The 25,335-nt window shown below is 49.2% G+C and overlaps 1 protein-coding gene across 1 annotated transcript in view; it reads right to left on the bottom strand.

The window, feature by feature from the left end:
• Window positions 1-25,335, bottom strand: part of LGR6 (leucine rich repeat containing G protein-coupled receptor 6) — a 90,749-nt gene that overhangs the window by 13,993 nt on the left and 51,421 nt on the right. Inside the window, exons 5-9 of the mRNA XM_042924780.1 lie at window positions 21,860-21,931; window positions 4,405-4,473; window positions 2,276-2,347; window positions 2,008-2,079; window positions 638-706 (exon numbers count right to left, since the gene is read on the bottom strand). Of these exons, the coding sequence (XP_042780714.1) occupies window positions 638-706; window positions 2,008-2,079; window positions 2,276-2,347; window positions 4,405-4,473; window positions 21,860-21,931 (354 nt within the window). The remainder of the gene's footprint in view (window positions 1-637; window positions 707-2,007; window positions 2,080-2,275; window positions 2,348-4,404; window positions 4,474-21,859; window positions 21,932-25,335) is intronic.

Genomic DNA, 25,335 nt, shown 5'->3' with positions numbered 1-25,335 from the left:
CTATTACTTCCCTCATGGAAAATTTTCCAGATGCCAGCAAATCTAGGGGAAGACAATAGAGGCACAGAGGAGAGTTCCTGTCCCAGCCATGCCATGAATGAGCCATGTGACGTGGGGCAGGACAGTTGGCTTCCTAACACCCACTCTGGGTGTTTGCTTGATTGTTCCATTCATCCTTTTAAAATGTATTGAGGGCCTACTACGTTCTGACACCCCTCCCCCACCCAGCAGTCTATAATGATAGAACATATGAGAAATCCTTGTTGGAATCACGCTTCGGAAAGGCAAAGAAGACGTGTTTCCAAAACCCTTCTCCCCCTGTGGCGGGGTCCTCAGCACCCTCATGACTTGGGGTTAGGAACTCTGAAGTCATGCCTGAAAAATGCAAGCATAGTAAAGAGAAGACCAGCCTCCTCACCCCCAAACCACCTGCCACTCCTGGCCTTGCCTTGCCAGCAGCAGTGACCTGGGGCTGAGCCAGGTGACCTCTGGGCCAGGCTGGAGCCAGCAGCAGAAGCAGGCCAGATAAGGGGCAAGCAAAGAATTTGGACAGACTTCCAGGAGACAGGCAGACAGAAGACCTCCTGGGAGCAAAGGAGGGACACAGATGAGGTAGAAGGTAAGTATATCCACTCACAGGATCTCCAGGCTGGTGGTGCCTTTGAGATCTGGGAACTCCTGGATGTCCGTGGCACCATTCAGGGATCTGGAAACAGAAGCAACAACGTCTGAAGGGTGAAGTCAGAGCATCCTGATAATCTGGGCTCCCTACCATCACTGATCCGTCCCTCAAGACTCTACCCTTTTAGGAAACATCATCCTTCCCCCACCACTGCCCAACCTCAAAATACTCCAGCTACTCAGGCCCTGGTAGGGGGGGAGCTTGGCTCAGCAGGGTCTAAACCACCATTTCCTTAAGTTGGCTCAGCCCACTGTAGCCCAGACAGAGCAGGCAACCCGGTACTAGGGCCCCAGCATGCAAAACAAAACAAAACAAAACAAAACAAAACAAAACAAATGAACAAAGAAAGAACACAGGACAGGAGCATGGGAACTGCTTCTGTTTAAAAGGCTACTGCTTGGGTGCTACTGAAAAAGTCCTTGGCTGCTGGGGTTTGCTTATTATAGCCTGAGCTAGAGTCTCCCCTAAAGTGTCATCAGCTAAAGCTTTATCAACCTCTCCACTGGTTCTCGTAAATTGTTTTAGACTGTTGGCTTTTTCCATCACCACCATCCTCTATCTCCATGAGGACATGGACCCACACAGGTCTGCGCTCAACAGGACCACAAGGAGGCAGTAGGGTCCAGAAATGAGCCTAGGATCTGGAGTCAAGGGTTCTAGCTCAAGGCTGACCAGGGCCTGGGAGCCTCAGGATCCATCTACAAACTGTACTAACACCACTCACCTCACAGGGTTAGGGTGACAGTGAAATGTGATAATATACAAGAAAGGGGAGTATGTGCGTTAGAGATGTTCCTTATGTTACTATGATGCCACAGGTGGAATGTAATCCGTGGAAGTTTTTTTGCAGAAGTGGAACTTGGGCTGGGGTTTAACACAATGGGAGAGAGGAAACAAGGGAATGCCTTCGGGCCCAAAGCAATGAAGATAGTGCCACAAAGAGCCCAGGGAGTCATGCTCCCAGGTCACTGGAGAACCAGACCCTTATCCCAGTCATTGGTTCTTGAGCAAGTATTTCTGGAAACAGCTGCCCCGAGCAGGATTCTGAAGGGGCCAGACTAAACTCCTGGACTATGGAGAAGGGCTCTCTTCATTCATTTGGGATCTGGGAAGAAGCACAGGAAGGTGAAGGGAGGCTGTTAAGTGCAGCCAGAGCTGGGAATAGGTGTGAGCCCAACAGAGGCCACAGCCCCGAAGGAGACCAGGCCTGGCAGGGGGTGCTGTGCCCTGCGGGTGAGAGAGTTGCAGATGGGAGGCAGGAGGCAGCGGAAGGAGTGAGGAATGGGAGAGGTCCAGACGGTGGCAGGCTCTAGGGCCCAACTTACAGCGTGTGCAGTTTAGGCAGGTACTGAAACGCCGACCTTCCCACAAACTGGATTGGGTTATCATAAAAGTGTCTGGAAGAAAAAGACCCAAACACCAAATTTAGTTATTTGGCCCTTTGAGCTAGGACCCAGGCAGATCTCTGCTTTCTCCTCCCTTGGCACCAGGAAAGAGCACACAGGGGAAGGCACCCCCTCCCAGAGTTCTGCCGCCCCAGCCCGTCACCCAAACACCGCACAGCACCAAGAGACAGGAGAAACGAGTACTCACATGGTCTGCAGCACAGGGTTCCCCATGAAGGCCTTTTCTGGGATGGCCTTGATGTTGTTGTTATGGAACCCCCTGGAAGGCAATACCATGAGTCAGTGAGGACTTGGAGAAAGGTATGGAGAGGGCGACACAGAAGTCCATGAAGCTTCCAGAAAGCTGACCAGAAAGGCCACAGGACCAAAGAGACATCAGTCCAGATTCCAGGTTCACCTCCTGCCTGTGAAGTCTCTGCTTCATTTGATAACACACCCAACCTTTTCTCTGACAATTGTGAAGGGAGTGAAGCGTGGAGCCTCAGAGAGCAAGGGGGGTGGTAAGGGGGGAGAACTTGGGAGCAGGAGGCTGAGTTTGGATCCCAGGAGAGGCTCCGTCTCCTCAGTCACTTGTGGCAGGAACTCCACAGGTTCCCCAAGGAGGAAGCTGAGGGCCTGTGGGAAAAGCAGAGCTTCTGAGGGTCCCAGGGATGAGAGCTGCTCCCCGAATGGAGGCTGGCTTGGCCTCCAGGCCTGGAGACTAAGGAACCTAGAAAGGCAGCAGCAGCAGGAGCAGGGAGATACAGTGGATGTTGAGTGACTGGCCTACTGTTGTGGAAGTGAGGAGGGAGGCACCCGCTAATCTCCAGGGCTCTGGAAGCTGGGAATTATGCATTTGGTTAGTCGGGGTGATCATCTCAAGATAAATATTGGACTGGGAAGCACATAATCCATGCTGAGCAGCACCCCCAGGCCAACTTCTTGTTGTCTGGAGACTTCTAGTGTCTCCTCATGCCTTCTGGGCGTCCACCCCCTCTCTCTCCTTCTTCCCTTCTCCTTATTATTTCCACCTTCCATTCCTTTGTTAATTTGTTCTTATATGATTTTGGACTCCTCCTTTGTGTCTAGTGCTGAGCTAAGCCTTGAGATGTTTAGAAGTTCACAGGACAGAGGCCTTGTCCTCAAGCAGCTTTCTCTCAATAGATGTAGAAAGATAGAGACAGATAGACACACACACATGCGCACGTGCACACACACATCTATACTCATTGGGACCCCAATGGCAGTGGAGGGGGACTTACAATAGTTTCTCATTCAGACCCTTCCCTCCAACCGGTCTGGTTGTTCCTCAACTGTTACACACACCTGGAATTCCCACCTGCCAACTTCGGACGGGGTGGGACCAGGGGTGGTGGTGGCATGGAGTTGGGCTGGTCTCAGGCGGTGGTTTGAGTAAAGATGTTGGGCTGCCTGTAAGTGTGGGGCTCTGTTCACCAACCTCAGATTCCCTTAATCTAGTCCACTCTACCCCCAGTAGATCTCCTACTGTTTGCCGGGAGCCTCTCCTCTAGTAAGCCTGGTCTCCCTTGGGGTCATCTCTTGCGCATTCAACTTCCAATCTGGGTCTCTGCCTCCATGGTTCTTCTGTCTGAAATGCCTTCCCTCGTCTTCCACCGTCGCCACTGAAACTCCATCCACCCCTTAAGGTTCATCTCACATGTGTTAGTCTACAAGGTTCTTCGTATATTACTCTGGATTCCCAGTCATTTTAGCTACCCCTGGACAATTAGGGCCAGAATTATATACCGACCCTAAGCTGCCCTGTCCGGGTGCCTGCTTTACTCTGTGTCCTCAACAGACCTGAAGGATCCTGGGGGAACAGTCCAGGGCAATCTTACTCTTTGTTTGTGTTTAGTGCTGGGCACAGTCGATGCTAAAATAGAATACTAATAGGTAGTGACTGTGGGGAACAAAATCGGGCTTCTGATCTTCCCCATGAGATCAGGTGCTGAGGAATGAGCCCAGAGACCAGCCCCCAGCTCCTCTCCTCATTCATCTCCAGACACACGCCAACCAAGGCAGGGGCAGTGCCAGGCCCAGCCTCCCAGGAGGTGTCTTGTGCCATGTGTCTCTCTAGGGTGGAAGGGCTCAGAGCCATTTCTGCCGATGACACACCTCTCGGAAATGCTCAGTGCCACACTAATGAGGTCTGCGACTACTGAGACCTGCACGGGGGGTGGGGGGGCTGCAGCGGGCACGCAGCTACAGTTTTTACAAGGACCCCGGGAGGTGAGGCTGCGAGGGAGGCCCAGAACTGGCTTCAGCCCCTGCCCTTGGGAGAGGAGGACACCCACAGAAACCAGCAGAGGGACTTACAGTTCCTGCAGTCTGCCCAGGGTCCGGATGGCGACAGGAAACTCCTGCAGCTCATTATAATTCAGGTCTCTGGGACGGAAAGCAAGAGCAGTCATTAGAAGGGTGGCTTCACAGGGCACGTCAGGGCCCCTGAAAAACAGAAACTTGGCTCTGGGATTGGCCGGAGAGATGCGTTCTCCAATCTGTCGGATCCAGCTGTCAATGCCTGGAAACACATTTTTGGAACGTTCATATTCCATTCCTACTCCACAAATCCTCAGGCTGGAAGTCTTCCTGGCAACAGCACTGTTTTGAGGAGACACTTCAGGGATGTGGATACCTGCAACTGACTCCTTCAGGAAGAGTCCCCGTTGGCTGAGGAAAATCCCTCAAGCCTTTGGACACACAGTCAGTGGCTGGGGGAGGGACAGAGGAAAGAATGGGGCCATCTTTAGCACCTTGTCACCAGCAAGAGCACCTGGGTGGCTCAGTCAGTTAAGTGTCTGACTTCAGCTCAGGTCATGATCTCACAGGTCGTGGGTTCGAGCCCTGTGTGGGGCTCTGTGCTGACAGCTCAGAACCTGGAGCCTGGAGCCTGCTTCGGGCTCTGTGTCTCTCTCTCTCTGCCCCTCCCCCCCCCCCTCTCAAAAATAAATAAACATTAAAAAATGGATCAGTGCTTCTTATCTTTGGGTGATGGCATGACAGCTAGTCTTTATTTTCTCTTAGGCTTTTCTTCGTTTCCCTTTTTTTTTTTTTTTTACAATGAACATGTATCACACGTATAATCAGAAAACAATGGAGGCAATTTTTAAAAAGTAGTAGCAACCCAAGTTGGAAAGAATGTGGGGAGACATGCATTCTCATAAGTGATTAGTGGGAATTGAAATGTGTGTTATCTTTTAGACATAATTTGACGGCATCTTTTGAAATGACAAGATTCATACCTAGTCACCTCAAGGCCAGGAGTTTGTCCTGGGAGAAGTCCACACCCACCTGTAAAGGTATTTGTATAAGGATGCTCACGGCAGCATTGTTTAGGCACCAGGGGCAAACTCTTGGCCCATAGGTGCTCACAGCCCTGCTTGTCCACTCTCTGAAGGGGTCTTTTGTGTTTGTGCCCTTGAGGCCACAAGGGGGACAGGGGGAAGGGAGAGAGGAGAAATGTAAAACACCGAGAGCAAACCTGATTCTCATTAGAAAAGATTTGGAACTGCCTGTGACAAAGAAGGCCCAAAGGCAGGGGAGCCCTGCCAAAGAGTGGGGAGAGTGCCTGTGTTTGGGGGAAGACAGTAAAATGTGATCGGGAAGTAGGGAGGAAGAGCCACAGAAGACTTTCGGGGGAGTTTTGTTCTATGTTACGTGACTAGATTCCCTTCCTACCCCTCCTAGGAGAGACTTCAGAAAAGATGATCAACCCTCAAGATTTTATTTATTTATTTAAAGATTTTATTTATAAGTAATTTCTACACCTGACACGGGACTCAAGCTCACAGCCCTGAGATCGAGTCGCCTGTGGTGCTCCACTGACTGAGCCAGCCAGGTGCCCCCCAGCCTTTAAGATTTTAAAGTTGACTTCTGTTTCGGGGCAGCTGGGTGGTTCAGTCGGTTGAGTGCCCGTCCCACTCACTCTTGGTTTCGGCTCAGGTCATGATTTCGTGGTTCATGAGTTGGAACCTCACTTTCTCTCTCTCTCAAATCAATACACATTAAAAAAAAAAAAAACTAGAATAAACTGTGTGAGGATGCTGGATTGCAGGTATTACTGTGAACATGTAGTTTAAAAAAACAAAGTAGACTTTTGTTTCACTCAGTGGCCGACCGGTTAGCCCCATGTGGAGATGTGCCTGATTTTGCACGGGGTTGTCTTGGTGTTTCCAGATTCCTGTGGCTGGAGTATGGGGTCTCAGGCTTTGGCAATGGCGGGGAGGGAGGGCTCAGGTACAGGGTCCCTCTTGAGCCCCCCGGGATGACCCCAGCCCAACTTCTCTCAGCCTTTTAAAGCCACGCCTGCCCTGACAACTTTCATGAGAAGACTATCCAATGCCAGGGCAGGGGACCATGCTGAGGCTCTTTAATCACAGAGTGACTTGGCAGGTTTTGTGGGTAAATACCATGTTAACACAGACATAATGACAGGCTCCTCTGCGTGACAGGGTCATTACACTTAATAGTCCACAGGTAGAGCCAGGAACCCGGCCCAAGGGCCAGAAGAACAGTGACAACAGTCTGGCAGCCAGTGAGCCGGATAATTGCACCCCCCCACACCACCCCCAACACACACTAATTACCCGATCACACTCCGACTCCCCTGGTGATTTTGGGTAATTATAGCATAAACCCTCCTGCTTCGCTCTGCTCTGCTCTCGTCCTTCATGAATCCTACACCTTTCCCTCCAATGACTCCAACCTTGATTCACTCACGGAGAGGCTCCCCACAGACTATGTGAGGGGAAGGACGAGAGCAGGCTGAGGGCAGGCTACGTGCAAAGCACTTTCATGGAAACCAAAGATACTGGAGTTGGGACCAGGGAATTTCCACATTGCTGGAGTTCTACCACAGGTGGCAGTAGGAGGTGCCTGGACACTCTACTTGCAAGGCTTGAGAATAGAGGCAGCAGGGGCAAGTAGTTGGACTCTTTCTGGTCTTAGATTTTATAAAGGAGTCGCCCTCACATCTCAATGTCTCCAAATCAAGTGCCCCCCCCCACCTCCTTTTAACTTGACTCAGCCCATTCAGGAATTCTCCAGTGCTGCCCAAGGAGAACCGGATTTCCTATAAGTAACGTAAGAGCACCTTCACTTAAAGCCTTAATGTTGCAGTGTTATCGTAAATGCAAAGAATTGCACTGGCCTGATCTCAGAGCTTTAGCTCACGATTCCATCGCCTGGAACACTGCAGATATCTGCCTGGTTTTCTCCCTCGCTTCATTCAGGTCTCTGCCCAAATAACACCTCATCAGAAAGGCCTTGTCTGACCATTCTATTTAATACAGCATGGCCCCTCATTTGCTGTTCCTTTACTCTGTGTGGTAGATTGAAAGTGGTCCCAAGTCTTATCATTTGCAATATGTAAGTGTACCAAATCAACAGGCTGTAAACCTTAAACCTGTACCGTATGTCAATTACATCTCAATAAAGCTGGAGGAGAAAAAGTAGCCACAAGTCCTTTGTGGCTTCTCCAATTAAGAAGTGACCTCTCAGGGCACCTGGGTGGCTCAGTCGGTTAAGCGTCCGACTTTGACTCAGGTCATGATCTCATGGTTTGTGAGTTCGAGCCCCCACGTCAGGCTCTGCACTGACAGCTCAGAGCCTGGAGCCTGCTTCAGAGTCTGTGCCTCCTTCTCTCTCTCTGCCCCTCCCCCACTTGCATTCTCTCTCTCTCTCTCTCTCTCTCTCTCTCTCTCAAAAATAAATAAACATTAAAAAAAAAAAAGAAGTGGCTTCTCTGGTACAGTCACTCTGGAAAACAGTATGGGGGGGGTCCTCAAAAAATTAAAAATAGAGTTACACGACCCAGCAATTGAACTACTAGGACTTTTCCAAAGGATACAAAAATGCTGATTTGAAGAGGCACATGCACCCCAATGTTCATAGCAGTGCTATAAACAACAGCCAAATTATGGAAAGAGCCCAAATGTCCATTGACTAACAAATGGATAAAGAAAATGTGATATATATAATGGAATATTACTCAGTGATCAAAAAGAATGAAATTGTGGAGTGCCTGGGTGGCTCAGTTGGTTAAGCTTCTGATTCAGCTCAGGTCATGATCTCGCGGTCTGTGAGTTTGAGCCCCACATTGGGCTCTGTGCTGACAGCTCAGAGCCTGGAGCTTGTTTCATATTCTGTGTCTCCCTCTCTCTCTCTGCCCCTCCCCTGCTCATGCTCTCTCTCTCTCTTTTTCTCTCTCTCTCTCTCTCAAAAATAAACATTTAAAAAAATTTAAAAAGAATGAAATCTTGCTATTTGCAACAACGTGGATGGAATTAGAATGTATTATGCTAAGTGAAATAAGGCAGTTACAGAAAGATAAATATCATATGACTTCACTCATATGTGGAATTTAAGAAACAAAACAAATGAACATAGGGGAAGGGAAGGAAAAATAAGATAAAAACAGAGAGGGAGGCAAACCGCAAGAGAGTTAAATACAGAGAACAAACTGAGGGTTGCTGGAGGGGAGGTGGGTGGAGGGATGGGCTAAATGGGTGATGGGCATTAAGGAGGGCACTTGTTGGTACGAGCACTTGTTGTATGCAAGTGATGAATCACTAAATTCTACTCCTGAAACCATTATTATACTATATATTAACTAACTATATGTAAACTAAGATTTAGATAAAATTTTAAATAAATAAATAAATAAATAAATAAAGCATATTAAAAGAAAAAAAAAAAAAAGAAATGGCTTCTGCCTCCCTAACCCTGAGACCGGGCTGGCTTGTGACTGGCACTAACCAAAACAGAATAAGGCAGAGCTGACATGGTGTGAGTTAATCCTAAGTCACAAGAGGACTCACAACCTCTGCCCTCCTTTGGAACATTCCCACCACCATGCAAGGAAGCCCGTACTAGCCTCCTGGGTAATGAAGGCCTTGTGGAGAGGGCCAGCCAACAGCCAGAACCTAGGTCCCACTCACAGACATGTGAATGAGGCATCTTAGAGCCTCTAGTCATAGCTGAACCTCTAGCAGACTGCAACCTGGTCAGGGAGCCCAGGCAAAGTCTCCAGCAGAAAAGCACCCAAGATGAGCCCAGGTGATCCACAGATTCATGAGAAATCGTACATTATTGTCTTAGACCGTTACATTTTAGGGTGGTTTTTATGTAGCAATAGATAATGAGAGATCCTGCTTTCCTTTATAAATATAAATATATATTATAAATATACATATTATAAATATATATATATAAAATATATATAAATATATCTGACATATATTTGTTTGCTAAATTTCTTCCCACCCACTAGAATGAATGTTGAAAATAGAAACTTTGTTTCACATTCTAAACACCAAAATACTGGCACAGAACGGTAGCTCAACAAATATTTGTTGAATGAATAAATGAACGGGTCTAGATAAATTAAAGAATGAATTAATGGACTCTTAAAGCATTAATGGACTCTTAAGAGTATCTACAATATTTGGCGGAACATCCTTAGGATTTTGAGGTTGATGTCAAGAAAGGTACAAGATAATCCTGAGGGGCACTCACTGTTAGGCTTGCCCAGGGCCACAGGGGCCATGGGACGATGGGTCACCTGTGATTTTGCTATCACTGAGCCCTTATACAGTTCACTGGACTCATGTCCAGGCAGCCGAAGTGAGTGGTTCTAGCTTTCCTTTGCAGTTCCTGATCAGGAATCCTTCCAGAAATGGCCTGACAGACAGTGGGAAAAGACATGTAGTAAAAGGCATGTGAACTCAAAGGCCATTTTTTGTAGAGCAATGTGGAGAATAAAAACTGTGCAAATGTCAAAAGGAATTCTGCCAACTACACGCTGGTGGGGTGGCCTGAATTTTCCCATTTGGATATCTACACAGATTCAATGACTTGGATAATTGGCAAAGCCCTGCTTCATTTGGTGCTGTTTGGATGTAACCCATAAGATAACCTTGGTTGAGCACGGATTATACGCCGGGCACTAAATGCTATGCCTGAATGATCTCTTAATCCTCACGACAGCCTAAGAAGTAGTTACCACTATTATACCCATTTTACTGTTGAGGAAAGTGAGGCACAGAGATGTCCAATAACCTGCCCAATTATTAAACAGTCATGCTAGACATCACTATCCACCGAAATCCACCCTCTCCTTTCTCTACAACAGCAAAGCCCAACACCTTCAGCCACTTGCCATGCACAGCTGTTTAAATGTAAATTAATTACAAGTTAGTAAAATAAAAGCTCGGCTCTCAGCTTCACTAGTGACACTTCAAGCGCTCGATATACCATGTGGCAAGTGGCCACCATATTGGAAGCACAGATTTAGAACATTTCCATCATTGTGGAAAGTTCTGTTGGACAGCGCTATCTTATGGTAATGAGAGGAATAGCCAGGAATGTGGCTAGAGTGTATTCCCAGCCTCCCTTGCAATGTGTGCTTTCCCATGGAAGGTGGGCAGAAGTGGTATGTCCTACATTTAGTGCAGGATTTTTAACTAGCCAGCCTGTCTCCTCCACGGTCTCTCTACTCTTTCACTAGTTAGGTGCCAAAGACAGTGAGGAGATAGGGATAGCAGGATCCTAAGAAGCCAGGTCCCTGAGTCACCATATGGAGGAGGGCCGTTTGCCAAGAAGAAACACCCTCTTTGGACTATTACACGATCCAGAAATGAACTAATTCACCATCACAACCAAGATTTGAACCCTGGCAGTGCGAGTCCGGAGTCCACACTCTTCGCTACTACACATCTGCCAGGAAGATCTTTTTGAAATGCCAAACAGACTGTGTCACTCACCTGCTGAGAAATCTGAAAAGGCTTCCTCATTACTTACAGACCAAAGTTCAAAGTCCTCAATGGGCTCTGATGCTATACACCTTCAGCTCCGTCTACCATCTCAGCCCCATGTGTTTTCACAGCCTCATGTGTTTCCTTGTGCCCCTCACGCTTTCAGCCTGGGATGCCCTTAACCCCAGTCTTAGATGTCTAAATCCTAGCTCCCTTTGAAGTCCAGGCTCAGATATACCTTCCTTCATGTACCCAGCCCCATCCCTGCAGTCAGAATGAATCACTCACTCTCTCAGTGCTTTTCTGATGTTTTCTCCAGAAACATGCTTAATATTAGAATAATAATAGTGGTGGTGGTGGTGGTGGTGATAACGATAATAATCAGAGTAATTACTAGGTAATAGTCACGATTCTGGGTGATTTATATATATTAATTCATTTCATTCCCATGCCAATCCTTTGAGGTAAATACTTATTATTATCTCCACTTTGCAGATGAGAAACTGAGGCACAGAGAGAGGCAATCACTTGACCATGAATGAAAGAGCTGGGACTGAAGCCCAGGCAGTTTGAGTCCAGAATGGGGTTATCTGTGTACAGAGTGCCTTCCCCATGAGACAGGAAGCTTGCCACTATCAGGAAGCACATGAGCTCCCTTTTGAGTCTCCCGAAGCCCAGGCACAAGGCCATATATGCGTATGGTCATTGTCAAGAATGATCATTTGAGCCACTGTCAAGGCCTGGAGATGGGAGTTGCTTTGGCCTTTGTGGCTGGCCACATTGGGGCAGTGTCTCAGCCCCTCGGGATCAGAAGCCAACATACAGCCTCTCGGCAATCGCAGGAAAGACCCGCGTCAGGCCACAAGCTGATTTGATCCGATTCCTCCATTGCAAGGTGCTTTATGATGCCCTAAACCTCCCCGGAAAAGCTAATCCACGGCTCTATAGTTTATTATCTTTAATAGCCCAGAATCAGCCAGAAGCCCAGGAAGAGAATTATTCTGTATGCTGCTCCCAGGAGCTGGGAGCAGGCAGGGGAGGGCTGAGGTTAAAGAAAAACCATTCCCAGCTCCAGCCGGAATTCAGTCCAGAGGCTGCAGCTGTCCATGGCTGATATGCCCCTTCATCTGCTCAGCTGCTTCCAGCCAAATCCAATCAAAACTGATGGTAGACCCACACAATCGGTAAAAGTAGCTAAGCAGGTGACCCAAGCCCCAAGCTGCTCAAGGACCCACATCCCCAATGTTCTCCATTCCATCTGGCTGTGCAGGAATGGCCAACTCCTGAGATCTCTGGGGAGCCTCACGATGGACTCAGAGCACAGAGCTGGCAGGATTTAGCAGTCATCTTGTCCGGCCCTTTCTTTTTATTGATAAGGAAACTGAGGCTCAGAGACAGGAGGTAAATCACTGCAAGTCCCAGAGCCGAGGCCTGTTGGCTCTTGGTTTAACATCTTTTCTGTATACCACCCAGAGTTGCAGCCTGGCTAGGCTCCAAGTAGCAGGGCTGAGAAAAAATTTTAGGGAGAGTGGGAAGAAGGATAAACGGGGTGGGTTGCGGGGGGCGGGGGGGTGGCGCACCAGGCTTCCTCCCAAGGGAAGAAACTCCTGTGGGAGTCTCTTTGGGTGCTAACAAGCATGTCAAAACCAATTGGTTGTTAAGCTAGATGTCTATTTGTGTGTTATATGTTTTAGAGTGAAACAGCTTTGTCCACTGTGTACCAACAGGATCACCTCGAACTAGCCAGTTAACTTTGCTCAGTCGTTTCCTCACCTGTACATCAGGGATGCCCATTACATAAGGCTACTCTGTTCATCCGGTCCAGACCCTGGTCTGGATACTCAAATAATGCCAATTCTTTCCCCCTCTTTCTTTTACTAGACACTAGACACCAGAACAGGCACTTCCATTCATCCGACACTGCAACAGCAGACACACAAGTTGGTCTATCTACTTTTCACAACAATAAAGGAAGATTAACATAATTAATTGGGCTTCCGCTTACACTTTTATTCTCAAGGCTAATATTTATGTTTATTGCCAGATCACAGATAAGGGCACATGGAGGAATGTGGGTGAGCCTAGCTCCCCAGCGTGAAACACAAAACACAGACGTTTCTGATTGTAAACTCTGAACCATTTTTCTCTCCCAAAGGGCCCGTAACAAAAGCGGGCAGGCACGATGAATACATGACTTAATTGCTCTTCCTGTATTGCAGACTGAGCCTTTATCTCCATCTGACTTCACATGCTTGGGGCAGATAACCTGGCAAGCCAGGAACCAACAAAGACTTTATGACTAATAGCATTGTTTTACCTTCTAAACAACCTACATAAAAGGCCACCCATTAATAAATGCAGCAATTAGTAAAATTGTCATCGGTTTCTATTGAGAGATACAGACACGCCTTCCTCCTACCCTCCCTCCACCTACGCTCGCTTCTCCGCCAGAAAGTAAATTCAGAAAATATCCGAAGCAATAACCCCGCCAATTTTAATGAAAGTTGCCGATCTCTGACACTGAGGTTACTTGTTGCCCTGCCCGAATAAAGCACCTGGGATCAGAGAAGCCCAGAACCGGAAGGGAGGTAAAAGGCAACAGTCCAATCTGCCCCCGCACGGGACTCATCTCTGAGATTCCAGGGGAACGAGGATCCAGTTTCTGCCCGGACCATGCAAATGGCAGGGCTCACCGACTATACTGGGCGTTAAGGGGGCCACAGTCGGGCTATTCTGCAGATTAAGTAAGCCTTCCTCATCCCAAGCTAGAGCACCACCCTTACTTCCTCTCTTAGCCCTCATCCTGTCAGCTGGAAGACCATAAAATATGTGTGATCTTTCAAAGACAATCATCACATTCCACCTAAGTCTTCTCCCACATTCTTTGAAGGTGTAGACAAGGTGCATAAACATTTCATATTCTCACCACCCTCCCCCAGAAAAGCCTTAGCCACACTTAGAAATGGTATAATAGGGGGGCGCCTGGGTGGCGCAGTCGGTTAAGCGTCTGACTTCAGCCAGGTCACGATCTCGCGGTCCGTGAGTTCGAGCCCCGCGTCAGGCTCTGGGCTGATGGCTCGGAGCCTGGAGCCTGTTTCCGATTCTGTGTCTCCCTCTCTCTCTGCCCCTCCCCCATTCATGCTCTGTCTCTCTCTGTCCCAAAAATAAATAAAAAACGTTGAAAAAAAAATTAAAAAAAAAAAAAAAGAAATGGTATAATAGGATCCCATCATCTAGATGTGGGCAGACCCGTGGGCAGCACCTCCCTCACCTGGATGCCATGGGCCCGTTAATGCAGGGGGCCTGAGGTCTTTGAGGTTGCCCTGGTCTGGGCGGAATGTAGCTTGAGGTTTTGTCCTAGTGACTTCAACTCACTATTCGAATGTCAGGATCCTGAGCTTCAAATGGGGCAGAGGACCTTGCCCCAAGGCAAGGATGAGGGACCATCCCTGTGAGTTCAGCCCATGTCCAGGGCTTCGTTTCTCCATCTTTACTAGAAGAGGTCTGGTCTGGAGACTCTGCACAGCACTTAGTATGGATGACCGGAGCTGGGATGAATCTTAGAGATCGGATAGTCCAATGCTCTCATGGTTCAGATGGAGAAACTGAAGCTCAAAGAGGAGCAGAGACTTGCCAGGGGCCATATATCCATTCATTTGTTCAACAAATATTTATTGAGCACTTTCGCCATGCCAGGCACTGTGTCAGGTGCTACAAAAACTCATGGAGAGGGTGCCTGGGTGGGTCAGTCAATTAAACATCTGACTTTGGCTCAGGTCATGATCTCGCAGTTCCCAAGCCTCACTTTGGGCTCTCTGCTGTCGGCACAGAGCCTGCTTTGGACCCTCTGTCTCCCTCTCTCTCTGCCCTTCCCCTACTTGTTCTCCTCCCCCCTCAAAAATAAATAAACATAAAAAAACTCATGGAAAGGTGGGAGAAAGATAACAAACAACCTGAATAAATAAATAATAACATAAATATCAGATTGGTGAGTGCTATAGAGAAAATTAAGTAGGAAAAGGAGATGGCAAATGATAAGAAGTGCTTGCAAAATGGTGATCAGGGAGGACCTCGCTAAAAAGGTGACATTTGGGCAGTCTCGGAGAAGGTAGATAATTGTAGAAAGAACATTCCAGACAAAGGAAACAGTCAGTACAAAGTCCTGATGCAGGAGCATATCTATCTAGTGTATCCACGGAAGCCACTGTGCCTGGAGTAGATTGAAGGAGGGGTGAGGCCAGAGAGGTAGCAAGGTGTCACATCACCCGACACCTTGCAGAACTTGTAGGCTTCTTTCCAGAACTTTGTAGAACTTTGGTTTCTTTCCAAGAGTATGATGGGGAGCCACTGGAGGGTTTTGAATAGAAGAGTAACATGACCTAATTTGTATTTTAAAGGAGTCCATCTAGGGGCGCCTGAGTGGCTCAGTCAGTTGAGCATCTGACTCTTGATTTTGGCTCAGGTCATGATCTCACAGTTCATGACATTGCGTGCATGTGGGGCTCTGCGCTGACAGTGTGGAGCCTGCTTGGGATTCTCTCTCTCTCTCTCTCTCTCTCCCTCTCTCTCTGCCCCTCCCCTGCTCACGCATTTGTGCATGTGTGCGTGCTCTCTCTCTCAAAATAAATAAATAAACTTAAAAAAAAAAAAAGAACTCAGGACTCCTGGTCTAGAACCCTTCAGTCTCTGTGATAGCAGGGACTGCATTTTTCTTGTTCATAAATGTTTCCCTCGTGTTCATAATGGTGGCCTGGCACATACTAGAAACGCAATAGATATTTATGAAATGAGAAAATCGAACGAAACAGAAAAAGAGAGTGGTAATTATTGATTCTTAGCAGCTCTTCCTTCCCACAGATATTAAGGGCCAGACCTGAACATCTTCGTTTCCTCTCCATGGTGTCTACCAGAGAACCAGCTGCCAAGTGGTTTCCCCGGGGCTCCATCAGTGCCCATCTCCCCACCCCACTCCCTTAACCTCCCATCACCCTCCACTGCAGATGGGCTGGCCAGGGTGCCTGTGAGAGCAGAGGAAGTTCAGAGCGGAAGCTTTGGCCCCATTGCCAGCAGAGGAGGAAAGGGTAGCAGTGACAAGAATGGTGACCTTGGCTACCCCAAGCACCAGGGCGATGGGAAAGGGAATGTTGTACCGGGAAGAACTATTAATAACTTGCCATGGTATTAGAACACAAGACAAACTCACTGGGCAGTTCGATTTTCTGCCTGTGAGAAGTCATTAGTGGTTCTGTGTGGAAAGCCAGAAAAAAAGTTTTATATGGAACAATAAATTCCTCTATAAGCCACAAAACCCCACAAATTTGCAGCTAATAAACCCACAAATGTAAGATGATTAAGAACTGGCGAGGAAAGAGTTCCTCAATTCTTACAGGGTTAGCCTGGAGAGGCAGTGTGGTCTGACGGACTGAAGCCAGGCCAAAGGCAGAGAAACTCGGGTTCTCGTCCTGGTTCTTAATGAATTGGATGACCTTGAGCAAGTCAACCACTCTCTGCCTCAATTTCCTCGCGTGTAACACAAGGATACACAATGTCTGCCTCGTCTTCCTCAACAAGTGGTTGTGGGGGAGGTTGGGGGTGAGGAGAAGTGAGATATGAGACCCAACAGCCTGCAAAAAAATATCTTTGAGTCTCTTAACTGTGGGAACTTATCAGTGGGATGATCAGCACTTGCCTTAAGATTAGCAAGAAAATCGACAAGATTCATGTGAACCTCTGCTCCACCCATCTGCTTGCCCAAGAGCACTTTGCCAGGGAACCTGCCAGTGGGTAGCGATAGTGGGTTGAATTGTAGCCCCCTCAAAAATCTGTCTGCATCCTAACCCCTGGAACCTGTGAATATGACCTTATTTGGAAAAAGGTCCTTTGCAGATGTCATTAAGCTAAGGATCTTGAGGTGAGATCATCCTGCATTAACAGGATGGGCCTAAATCCAATGACAAGTGTCCTTAGAAGACATGGAGAAGACCACGTGAAGACCGAGGCAGAGATCGGAGTGACGCATCTACAAGCCAGGGAATGCCAAGGGTAGCCAGCAGCCACCAAAGGTAAGAGAGGCAGGGAAAAGATGCTGCCTCAAACTTCCAGAAGGAATCAGCGCTGCCAATACCTTGATTTTGGACTTCTGGCCTCTCCCAGAACTGTGGGAGAATACATTTCTGAGGTTTTCTTAAGCCACAAAATTTGTGGTAATTTGTTATGGCAGCCACAGGAAACTAATATAGTAGCCATGCCCTGATTCCCCGGGAATTCCTAGCCACCCTATAGAGGAGATGAGTCACACCATGGATAGCTATGGAATGACACCTCTGGGCAACACTCTGCCTGCCACCTTAAGACACACTGTCAAAAGAAGGGGAGGAGAAGAGGAGGAGAGAGAATGAGATGAAGGAAGGAAGGAAGGAAGGAAGGAAGGAAGGAAGGAAGGAAGGAAGGAAAAGAGGGAAGGAAAGAAGAAAAGTTATTGAAGTAACTTGGGCGGGGGGAAAAGGCCCATTGCTGTCTATCCAGCATCAAATGGAAGGACAGAAAGAGAAAGCCAACACAAATTGAGCACTTAGAGTACTCCAGGCCCTGTAAATATCATTGTGTGAATTGTAGAACATCACCCCCATTTTCTAGCTGTGGAAACTGAGACTCTCGAGAGGTCAGGTGACTTGGGCACGTCACATGCTGCTGGAGGAGCCAGCATCTGAATGCCGGTGTGCTGGGGCGCCTGGGTGGCTCAGTCGGTTGAGCGTCCGACTTCAGCTCAGGTCACGATCTCACGGTTCGTGAGTTCGAGCCCCGCGTCGGGCTCTGGGCTGATGGCTCAGAGCCTGGAGCCTGCTTCCGATTCTGTGTCTCCCTCTCTCTCTGCCCCTCCCCCATTCATGCTCTGTCTCTCTCTGTCTCAAAAATAAATAAACATTAAAAAAAAAAATTTGAATGCCGGTGTGCTGACTCAAGCCCAGTCCTTTTTCTACTCTAGGATGCCCCTGAGCTCTGGAAGAGCTGCCAGTGAAAACCTGCCTGGTTTTCCATTCCAGCTGAGGGCAGATGATTGGGCCCAGGACTGAGGGGTGGTCGGATACTCTCAGGACTAAGTTAGAGCAAAATCTGTTGGTGTGGCTGGTTTCAATGACATGGAGACAGGGGCGCACTTTGCAGCTGTAGCAGCTATTGAGGTAAAAATATTCTGCAGAAGCACATCTCTGGGGCATCTGGCACCAAAGGAGGTTTTACAAGGAATGCACAATTTTGTATTATAAGACAGAATCCTATAAATTCCTGCTTTGCCCTCCTCTCCTCCCAGACCTCAGTTGAATGCTGGTCCTGCTTTATAGAGGGAGCTAGAGCCAGTAGGTTTCTGTTCCACTGTGATCCCGGGCCCCCCTCCAATGGGGAAAGGTCCAGCCAGTACATGAACTCCAATAGCTCTGATGTGTTTTATGAGGTGATAACAGGGCCCAGATATCATAGTCCAGGCGCGAGGGAGGTGAGGTGTTGTCCCCAGATCCATTCTAGGCCTCACTTCTCTGAATTTTAGCTAAGACGCAGACATCAATTTCCCAGATCCAGGAAGTGGGGGCAGTCCCCTTTGGTTGTAATTGCATTTGCTAGGCTTTCCCCCCCGCCCCCACCGCCTTTTATTTTATTGGTAGGTATAACTAGGGATTCAAGGATCATGATCTGATAGTGCCTGAATAGCACCCTGTGGCCTCTGAGCACGAATTTGTGGGCACAGACCTAAGGGCATGAAGGCCTGGTTTCACGTCCCTGGGACGCCAGGGGAGAACCTTCTCAGAATTGTTGCTGGTCACACTTTCTCTTGTCAACCTGGGAAGTCCTGTAATCAAGCTGCCCTCACAGGAGTTAGCGCTAAGTGGGGCAGCGTATTAGGGGGCAAGGGGTTTGGATGCCAGTGGCTTACCACCGCTTTTACAAACAAACTATAGAAACTTGGGCAACTCATCCCAAATCTCCAGACTTGGTCTGATCTGGAAAGGCGAAGAAACAGCACTTCAAGGGTTCAGAGAGCTGGCTCATCTCTGATTCTGAATTTCCCAGCAGCGGTGGGACACCCTCACTGCGGGAGCAGAAAGGAGGTGGCGGGTGCAGGGCAGAGTTTTTCCTGTCTGCCTCCGGCTGGGGTTTCTTGACAAGGTCCGGGTCGATGATGAAGGTATGAGGAGAAGTGCCTGTACCTGGCCCCTCCTCCCCAGGTGGCATGACCGGGGGGCTGCTCTCTCTCCTGAGAGAAGCCAGCAGACAGAGCCAAACCACAGCTTGGGCTGGGGCGGGGGGAGGAGGGGGGTTGATCTCCCCTCGGCTGCGGAGATGAGAGAGGTCTAAGTGGCAGAGATTTACGGGGCCCGAGGGAGAAATACCCTTCCAGTAAGACGCTCACATGAAAAGCTCCAAAGTAATAACTGAGGCTGCAAACTGTGCTAATTATGCAACAATTAAAAGGTTTGACTATCTTTCTCTCTCCTTTTATTCTCCCGGCCACTCCTCCCCCTTTCCACATCTGGGTGCCCCTGCAGGCTCCCCGGCAAATGCTGGGGCAGGGGAGGGATAGAGGATAAAGAACACACTTTCCCCCCTTTTAATTGGAGATCAAAAGTTGGAAGAAGAACTTATCCCTCAGGGGTGGGGAGAGAAGGGGTGTCGTTGAGACTGAGGCCCTCAGAAGAGGGGATGGGGACGAGAACGGAGTGCGGGGCAGGTTCCTAACACAGTTTCCCAGGCTCTGTATGAGACTTACACACATCATCTCATGTAACCCACATGTCAACCCCAGAAGATCAGTGTGATTAGTGGTATTATATTGCAGATCGGAAAGCAAAGACTCATGAAGGCAAACGCCTTGACCAAGGTCACACAGCTGGCAGGACTGGCAAGGCTCCCCAGGCTGGCTGATGCTCCGAGCTGTAGACTTCGTCAATGAGGCTACTCTGCCTCCACAGTGTAAAGCCGGGAAATCTTTTCCTGTCTCTTGGCCTCGCCTGTCCCATCTGTCCAGTGGGTGCAGAGCATGGGCTCTGTGTGACCGAGCCAAGCACTTTCCCAGACGAAAGGTACAGTGGGCACTTAGCGGCAGGATTGCTTTGTAACGAAGCCAGTACGAGCTGAGCCAAATGCCCTGCGCAGCCATCCAGTGGCTAATTGAGAAAGAATTAGGCAGTGTGCCCCAAAAGTGAAGAAAGAGCTGCTAGGTGGCTTTTTAGAGGTGCCAACCCACACCCGGTATACATGTCCCCTCCCCACTGGATTTCCCAGCAGAACCAACAGCCCCCACACTCCAGGGCAGGTAACACTGGACTCCTTCCTGCCCTGCTGATGCCTGGTAGCTCAGCCTCCAAACACCGCCTCCAAAATTCTCGTGTCCCCCGAGGGAGGGTGACTACGAGGGTGTGGGCCTTAAGAGGACAATGGCTCTCCCTTACATCTGGATCCCCCAAATACCTAGCACCCACAGATGATTAAGGATAGCAGAGTCTTAAACTAGGAACGTTCCATGGTATTTTCTCAGTTAACACATTCTAGATTTTGCTCTGTTCCTAACTGAGGGAGTAACTCTGGGTACGCCACTTCCCTGGGCCTCAATTTTCTAGTATGTTGATGGAGCGGGCTAGAGTGTCCAGTCTGAACTGCCCAGCTGTCTCTGAAGGCTAGAGAAGAGAAGCACAGAGCCCAAGTCACGCACAGTGGCAGGGAGAGGTTCCAACTTTCCCGACCCCAGGCTGGGGTACATCCTCCCACATGCCACTCCTGGGCACTCAGTCAGCTGCAGGGGCGGGGGGGGGGGGACACAGGGGGAGCTCTACCCAGCTCTGCCGTTTGTCGTGCTTCAAGCCGAGCCCCAGAGAGCAACCAGCCTCCTGGGTCTCCCGCCCACAGGAAAGACAAATGGAGCATTGGTCTTGGCCTCCCCCATTCCCTTCCCCTCCGCAACCACAAATGCAGACAGCTCGGGCCTCCTGGGCTAGATTTGCCAAACGGTTTTCCCCAAACCGTTGCTTTCCTCAGGTCGCAGCTTGTCTCCCAGCATTTTCTCCTGGGCTGCTTTGGATTCTTGAAAATCTCTCACCTCAGGAGCTCGGGTATGCGTTTGCTGTCGGGGGAGGAGGGAGGAGGTGGAGAAGGGGAGGCAAAGGCACTGTGGCCATGCCCCTGACACTGTGAGCCCTGCCCCAACCTCAGTGGCTCACGCCTGACCCGGGAGGCCCTCCTCTCCTGGGCGCTGCTGGCCTGTACCAGGTGACCGTGGCAGCCAGCTCCCTCATGGCAGCTGCGGGACCCCAGCTGGCATGGCCGGCGGACTTAGAGAGCCCAGCCAGTTGTTTGCTCAAATGGGGCCCACTCAGCCCACTCTGCGGGGGCTGGCGGGACGCCAGAGGAAATGATGGGAGGGTTTGGGTGCATTCTGACCTTAACCGAATTCCAGGATGATGATGTGTGAATAATATGGCTTTTTAAGCGTCAACAACTTGGGTGCTTTTTATAGTCAGGCCGGAGTGCTGAATGGGCCATCCCCCCATTAATCATTTAGCTAGTTAGATCCACTGGCAAACCGTACCGGCGTGACTCCATGGTATTACCCTCCCTTCTGTCAGCAGCCTCCCTTAAACAGATGTCAAAACTGCCATCAAATCAGCCCCAGCCCCACCCCCAAGCCTTCCATTCCCCAGGCTCGATATCCTTATTCTTCTGGCTCTCCTATCTATCTAAAGTGTTCACTATTTCGATGGTCTCTGCTGGCAGAGATCCTGGATTCCCCCTCCGCGGGCCACCCTGAACTCCCGGAGGGCACATTCCCACCCACCTGCAGGAGGAAGGAATGCATTCTGTGTGACATCCTACGGAAAATGCCAGGGAGGGGCACGTGGGTGACCAGGCCTGGAGCCAGGCCCCAGCACCCCAGTCCCGCTGGCTTCTCCCTCCGCCAGCTTCCCCTCCCTCCTGCGGGCCTCCGGGCCTTCCTCACCAGGACAGAGCCCTACCACAGCCTGGGCACTCACAGCGTCTCCAGATTGCGCAGCCCCTCGAAGCTGTGGGTCCCCAGATGCTGGATGCGGTTGTTATGAAGATGCCTGTGTGGGAAGGAAAGGCACGTCAGAATGGGCGCCCACAGCATCGGGCGGGGGGTGGGGTGGGGGTGGAGAGCAGACGGTGGCTTAAGCAGCAAAGTGGAGGCAGAAGCATGGACAGAGTGACCCCAGTGGTCCAGCCCTTTATCTCCAGGGACAAAATGATTGGCCAAGACTGACTTCCGAAGTTACGATCTCCAAGGCTGGATTAACCATGGGCTACACGGTTTTAACTGCCTATTGAAGGAAGATGCAAGAGGAGTGCCCAAGGCCAAGGCCGAGGCAGGCTCCCACTAAGCTCTTGGAGAGAGGCCTGATGTCAGGAGGGCTCCAGTCTGAGGCTTCTTCTACGGTCCTGCTCCCCAGGACCCAGCCTGCCTGACTCAGTGGCCAGACGCGCTTATGGGAGCCAAGAGCAAACCACTGCAGACAACATATAATTAAAGGCTAAGCTTTCTGTTATAGCTGGAGAGGGCTGTAGACAGGCTCAGAGATGGGAGACTGGTGAGACCAGAGGAGTCAGGGAAGGCTTTATAGAGGTGGTGATCCAGAGCAGGGCCTTGAAGGATAGGTGATCTGGACAGGCAGAGGGAAGGACATTCCAGGCAGAGTTAACAGGGGGACAAAGGTGGGGAGGTAGAGATGAGCACGTGTGTCTGTGCAAGATGGTGAAGGGCTTGGCCAGAGTGCACACAGGTTGCCGAGATGTAAAAGATCCATTTGGAAGACACTTCCAAGGTAAATAGCGAATTGAAAATAAGTGACAGAATGTTCTTCTCCTAATTCCTAATGAAAGAAGCAAAAATAGCAGAGACCCCTGTCTCCAGCCCAAATATAAGTAGCAACAAAGCAAAGACAGAGACATAAGTTAATGTAAATAAACTGCACAAACTGGCGACCAAGGAAAACTCTGGAACTCCTAATAATCTCCCCCTTTCTTCAGGAACTGAATTGGCAAGAAAACAAAATCCTGAGAATTTCCCTTAAAACCCCCCAATCTAAATAATGTTCTTTTCCCCTCCCTACTTCTGGCTTCCAGAGGAAACAGGTGAAACAGGGGAGTAAAATAAAGGCTCCAGGCTACTCACTGAATGGAGGAAATGACTTGAAGCCCAAGGGGATTCTTGGGTGGAGGGAGTGAACTCACACAGTTAATACACTCTGACTCTGCAGACAGAGCAGAGCCAGGCTGTCTAACAAAGACTGGGCTCCCCCTTCAGAGCACACTCCCCCTGCTTCTACTACAGAAAAGCGGACGGAACCTCCTCTACCCACAATACTAGCCCACAAACTTTAGCTTGGAGGGGAGAACCTATGGGGCCCAAAGATGACAGACTGAGAACAACTTGACAGCTTTCTAGGCAGAGGCCAGAACAAAGGATTCACATGGCAATTATGGATGTACCAGGGAGACCGAGGGCGGGAAGAAGAGAGCACCCAAAAGCAGGTAAAGTTCCAAGCCAAGGAAAAAAATATAACTAATGGAGGGGGGCAGAAGGAAATTTACCACAGTGGCCTCCTGCTACAAAACAATCTCCCAAAATAATATTCCAAAGGCGAAATGTTAAAAATGAAAGAGAAATGGCATCGTGGACGACAAAAACAAACTTGGGACCCAAACTACATTATTAAAAAAAACTAGTCAAGAGATTTGAGCCAAGGAACAGGGTAAACACTGCTGAAAATTGAGTGGGTGTCAGAGAAAAAACTTGGCTTTTGAATGCCAATGGTGACATGGTGAATGGTGGCTGAATGAGACAAAAAGGCTAAAACCGTAACGGATCGATGTAGGAGACATAAAGATGATTCAACCACAGGGGTAATGGATGTCTCAGAGGGAGAGAATCCAAAAATGAGATGGGAGATATTTTCAAACATATAATACAGAAGAAAAATTCTCCAAAGTGGAGAAAGCAGGGAATCTGCAGCTCAGAAGCATCCGTTGTCTCAGGAAAATCAGATGCAGAGCATTCTACACTGTGACATATTCGAATTAATTTATCAAAGTTAAAGAATTAAAAAGCCTTTTCAGGCAGAAAAAGGAAGTCACTTAAAAGGGGAAGAAATCCCTCAGGCCTGCAAGGTGTTGTTCAAAACAAGAAAACCCCATCCAACACAGATGGATAGAGATGGGAGTCGAGAGAGTCATGGGTCCTGTATGCCTTCCCCATCCTTGTCCACCTGCACCACCAGGTTCCAAGGGGAGACAGACCCCTCCCATATGGAGTTTCTGATTTGATAGGGAAAACACAGCTCCTTGCATCCTGGGAATACACTATCGCCCCTTTCCAAGGGGTTTTAATTTTCTCCGTTTCCTCCATGCCTGTATCCTGACTGTCACCAAACTCTTATCATTTCTTCTGCCTCCTGCTGAACTCTGGTCTCCATTTTCCAGGCCCCTCCACCTCCCCCAGCATCTCTGGTCTACACCATCTCAGCTTCCTAAATATCTGGCTCCAGAGTTCCAACTTGCTGTCCCAAATCATTCATTCAGCCCGGACATCCTGGACACATCCAGCAGCCCAGGCTGGGGCAGACTGTTGGGGCTTATGGTTCAAATGAAGAGACAAGATTTGTACCACTGACACCACCCGATTAAGCATTTTCCCGGGGTCTTGTCAGTGCTAGAGCGGTGATAGGAAGGAGTTGCATGCATATCAGAGCAGCCTGATACAAGCCCTGGATTCAGGTTGAAGAGAAGCCCCTCCTCCTCCACCCCACTTATCTACTGACACCTCCAGCCAGACCCTTGGGCACCACTTGGGTTTAACCAAACTTTCTTACTTCCTATCACACGGTCTTCCTTATCTACCTCCTGGGTCTTTCTGTAGCTCGTCCCATAGTCCCTGGATAGCTTTCTCCAGCCTCCTTTCCCCTCTCAGGTGAGTTGGAGGCAGGACAAAGGGGTAATGCTTCTGGCCCTGTCTCACGCAGAGGGACCAGCTGTCCTTCAGCTTTGCTCCTGCCCCAGTAGGTTTTCTTTCTTTAGTCTCTTGTCCTTCCTTTTGCCCAGCGGGGCCCTCACCCCTCCTGGATCTGCAGCAGGCCAACTGTTCCAATTCCCTGGTTCCCAACCAGACTTAGGAGTCATTTCTGATTTCCCTTCCTCCTGGTCTTGTACCCTCTGAAAATCTCTAAATCAGATCGATTCTTCCTTCAAAACATCCCTCCGTCGTGTCTTCCCTTCTGTTCCTTCTGCCACCTCCTTAAACTAGACTTTGGTTGATAAACGAGAGCTTCCTAACTGTCTCCCTGTTCCCATCCCTTTGAATCAGTCTTCCTAAAATCCCTCCTTCTCATCTTTGCCTGAAAACCTTCAAACTCCCCTTCCCCAGTGATGGACAAAAGCCAAACCTCTTGCTCTGACACTGTGAGTCCCTCAACCCACCTTTCCAGCCTTTTCTCCA

The sequence above is a fragment of the Panthera leo genome, chromosome F3 (genome assembly GCF_018350215.1).
Source record: "Panthera leo isolate Ple1 chromosome F3, P.leo_Ple1_pat1.1, whole genome shotgun sequence".
Taxonomy (NCBI): Eukaryota; Metazoa; Chordata; class Mammalia; order Carnivora; family Felidae; genus Panthera; species Panthera leo.
This window is presented reverse-complemented; position numbering and strand designations above follow the sequence as displayed.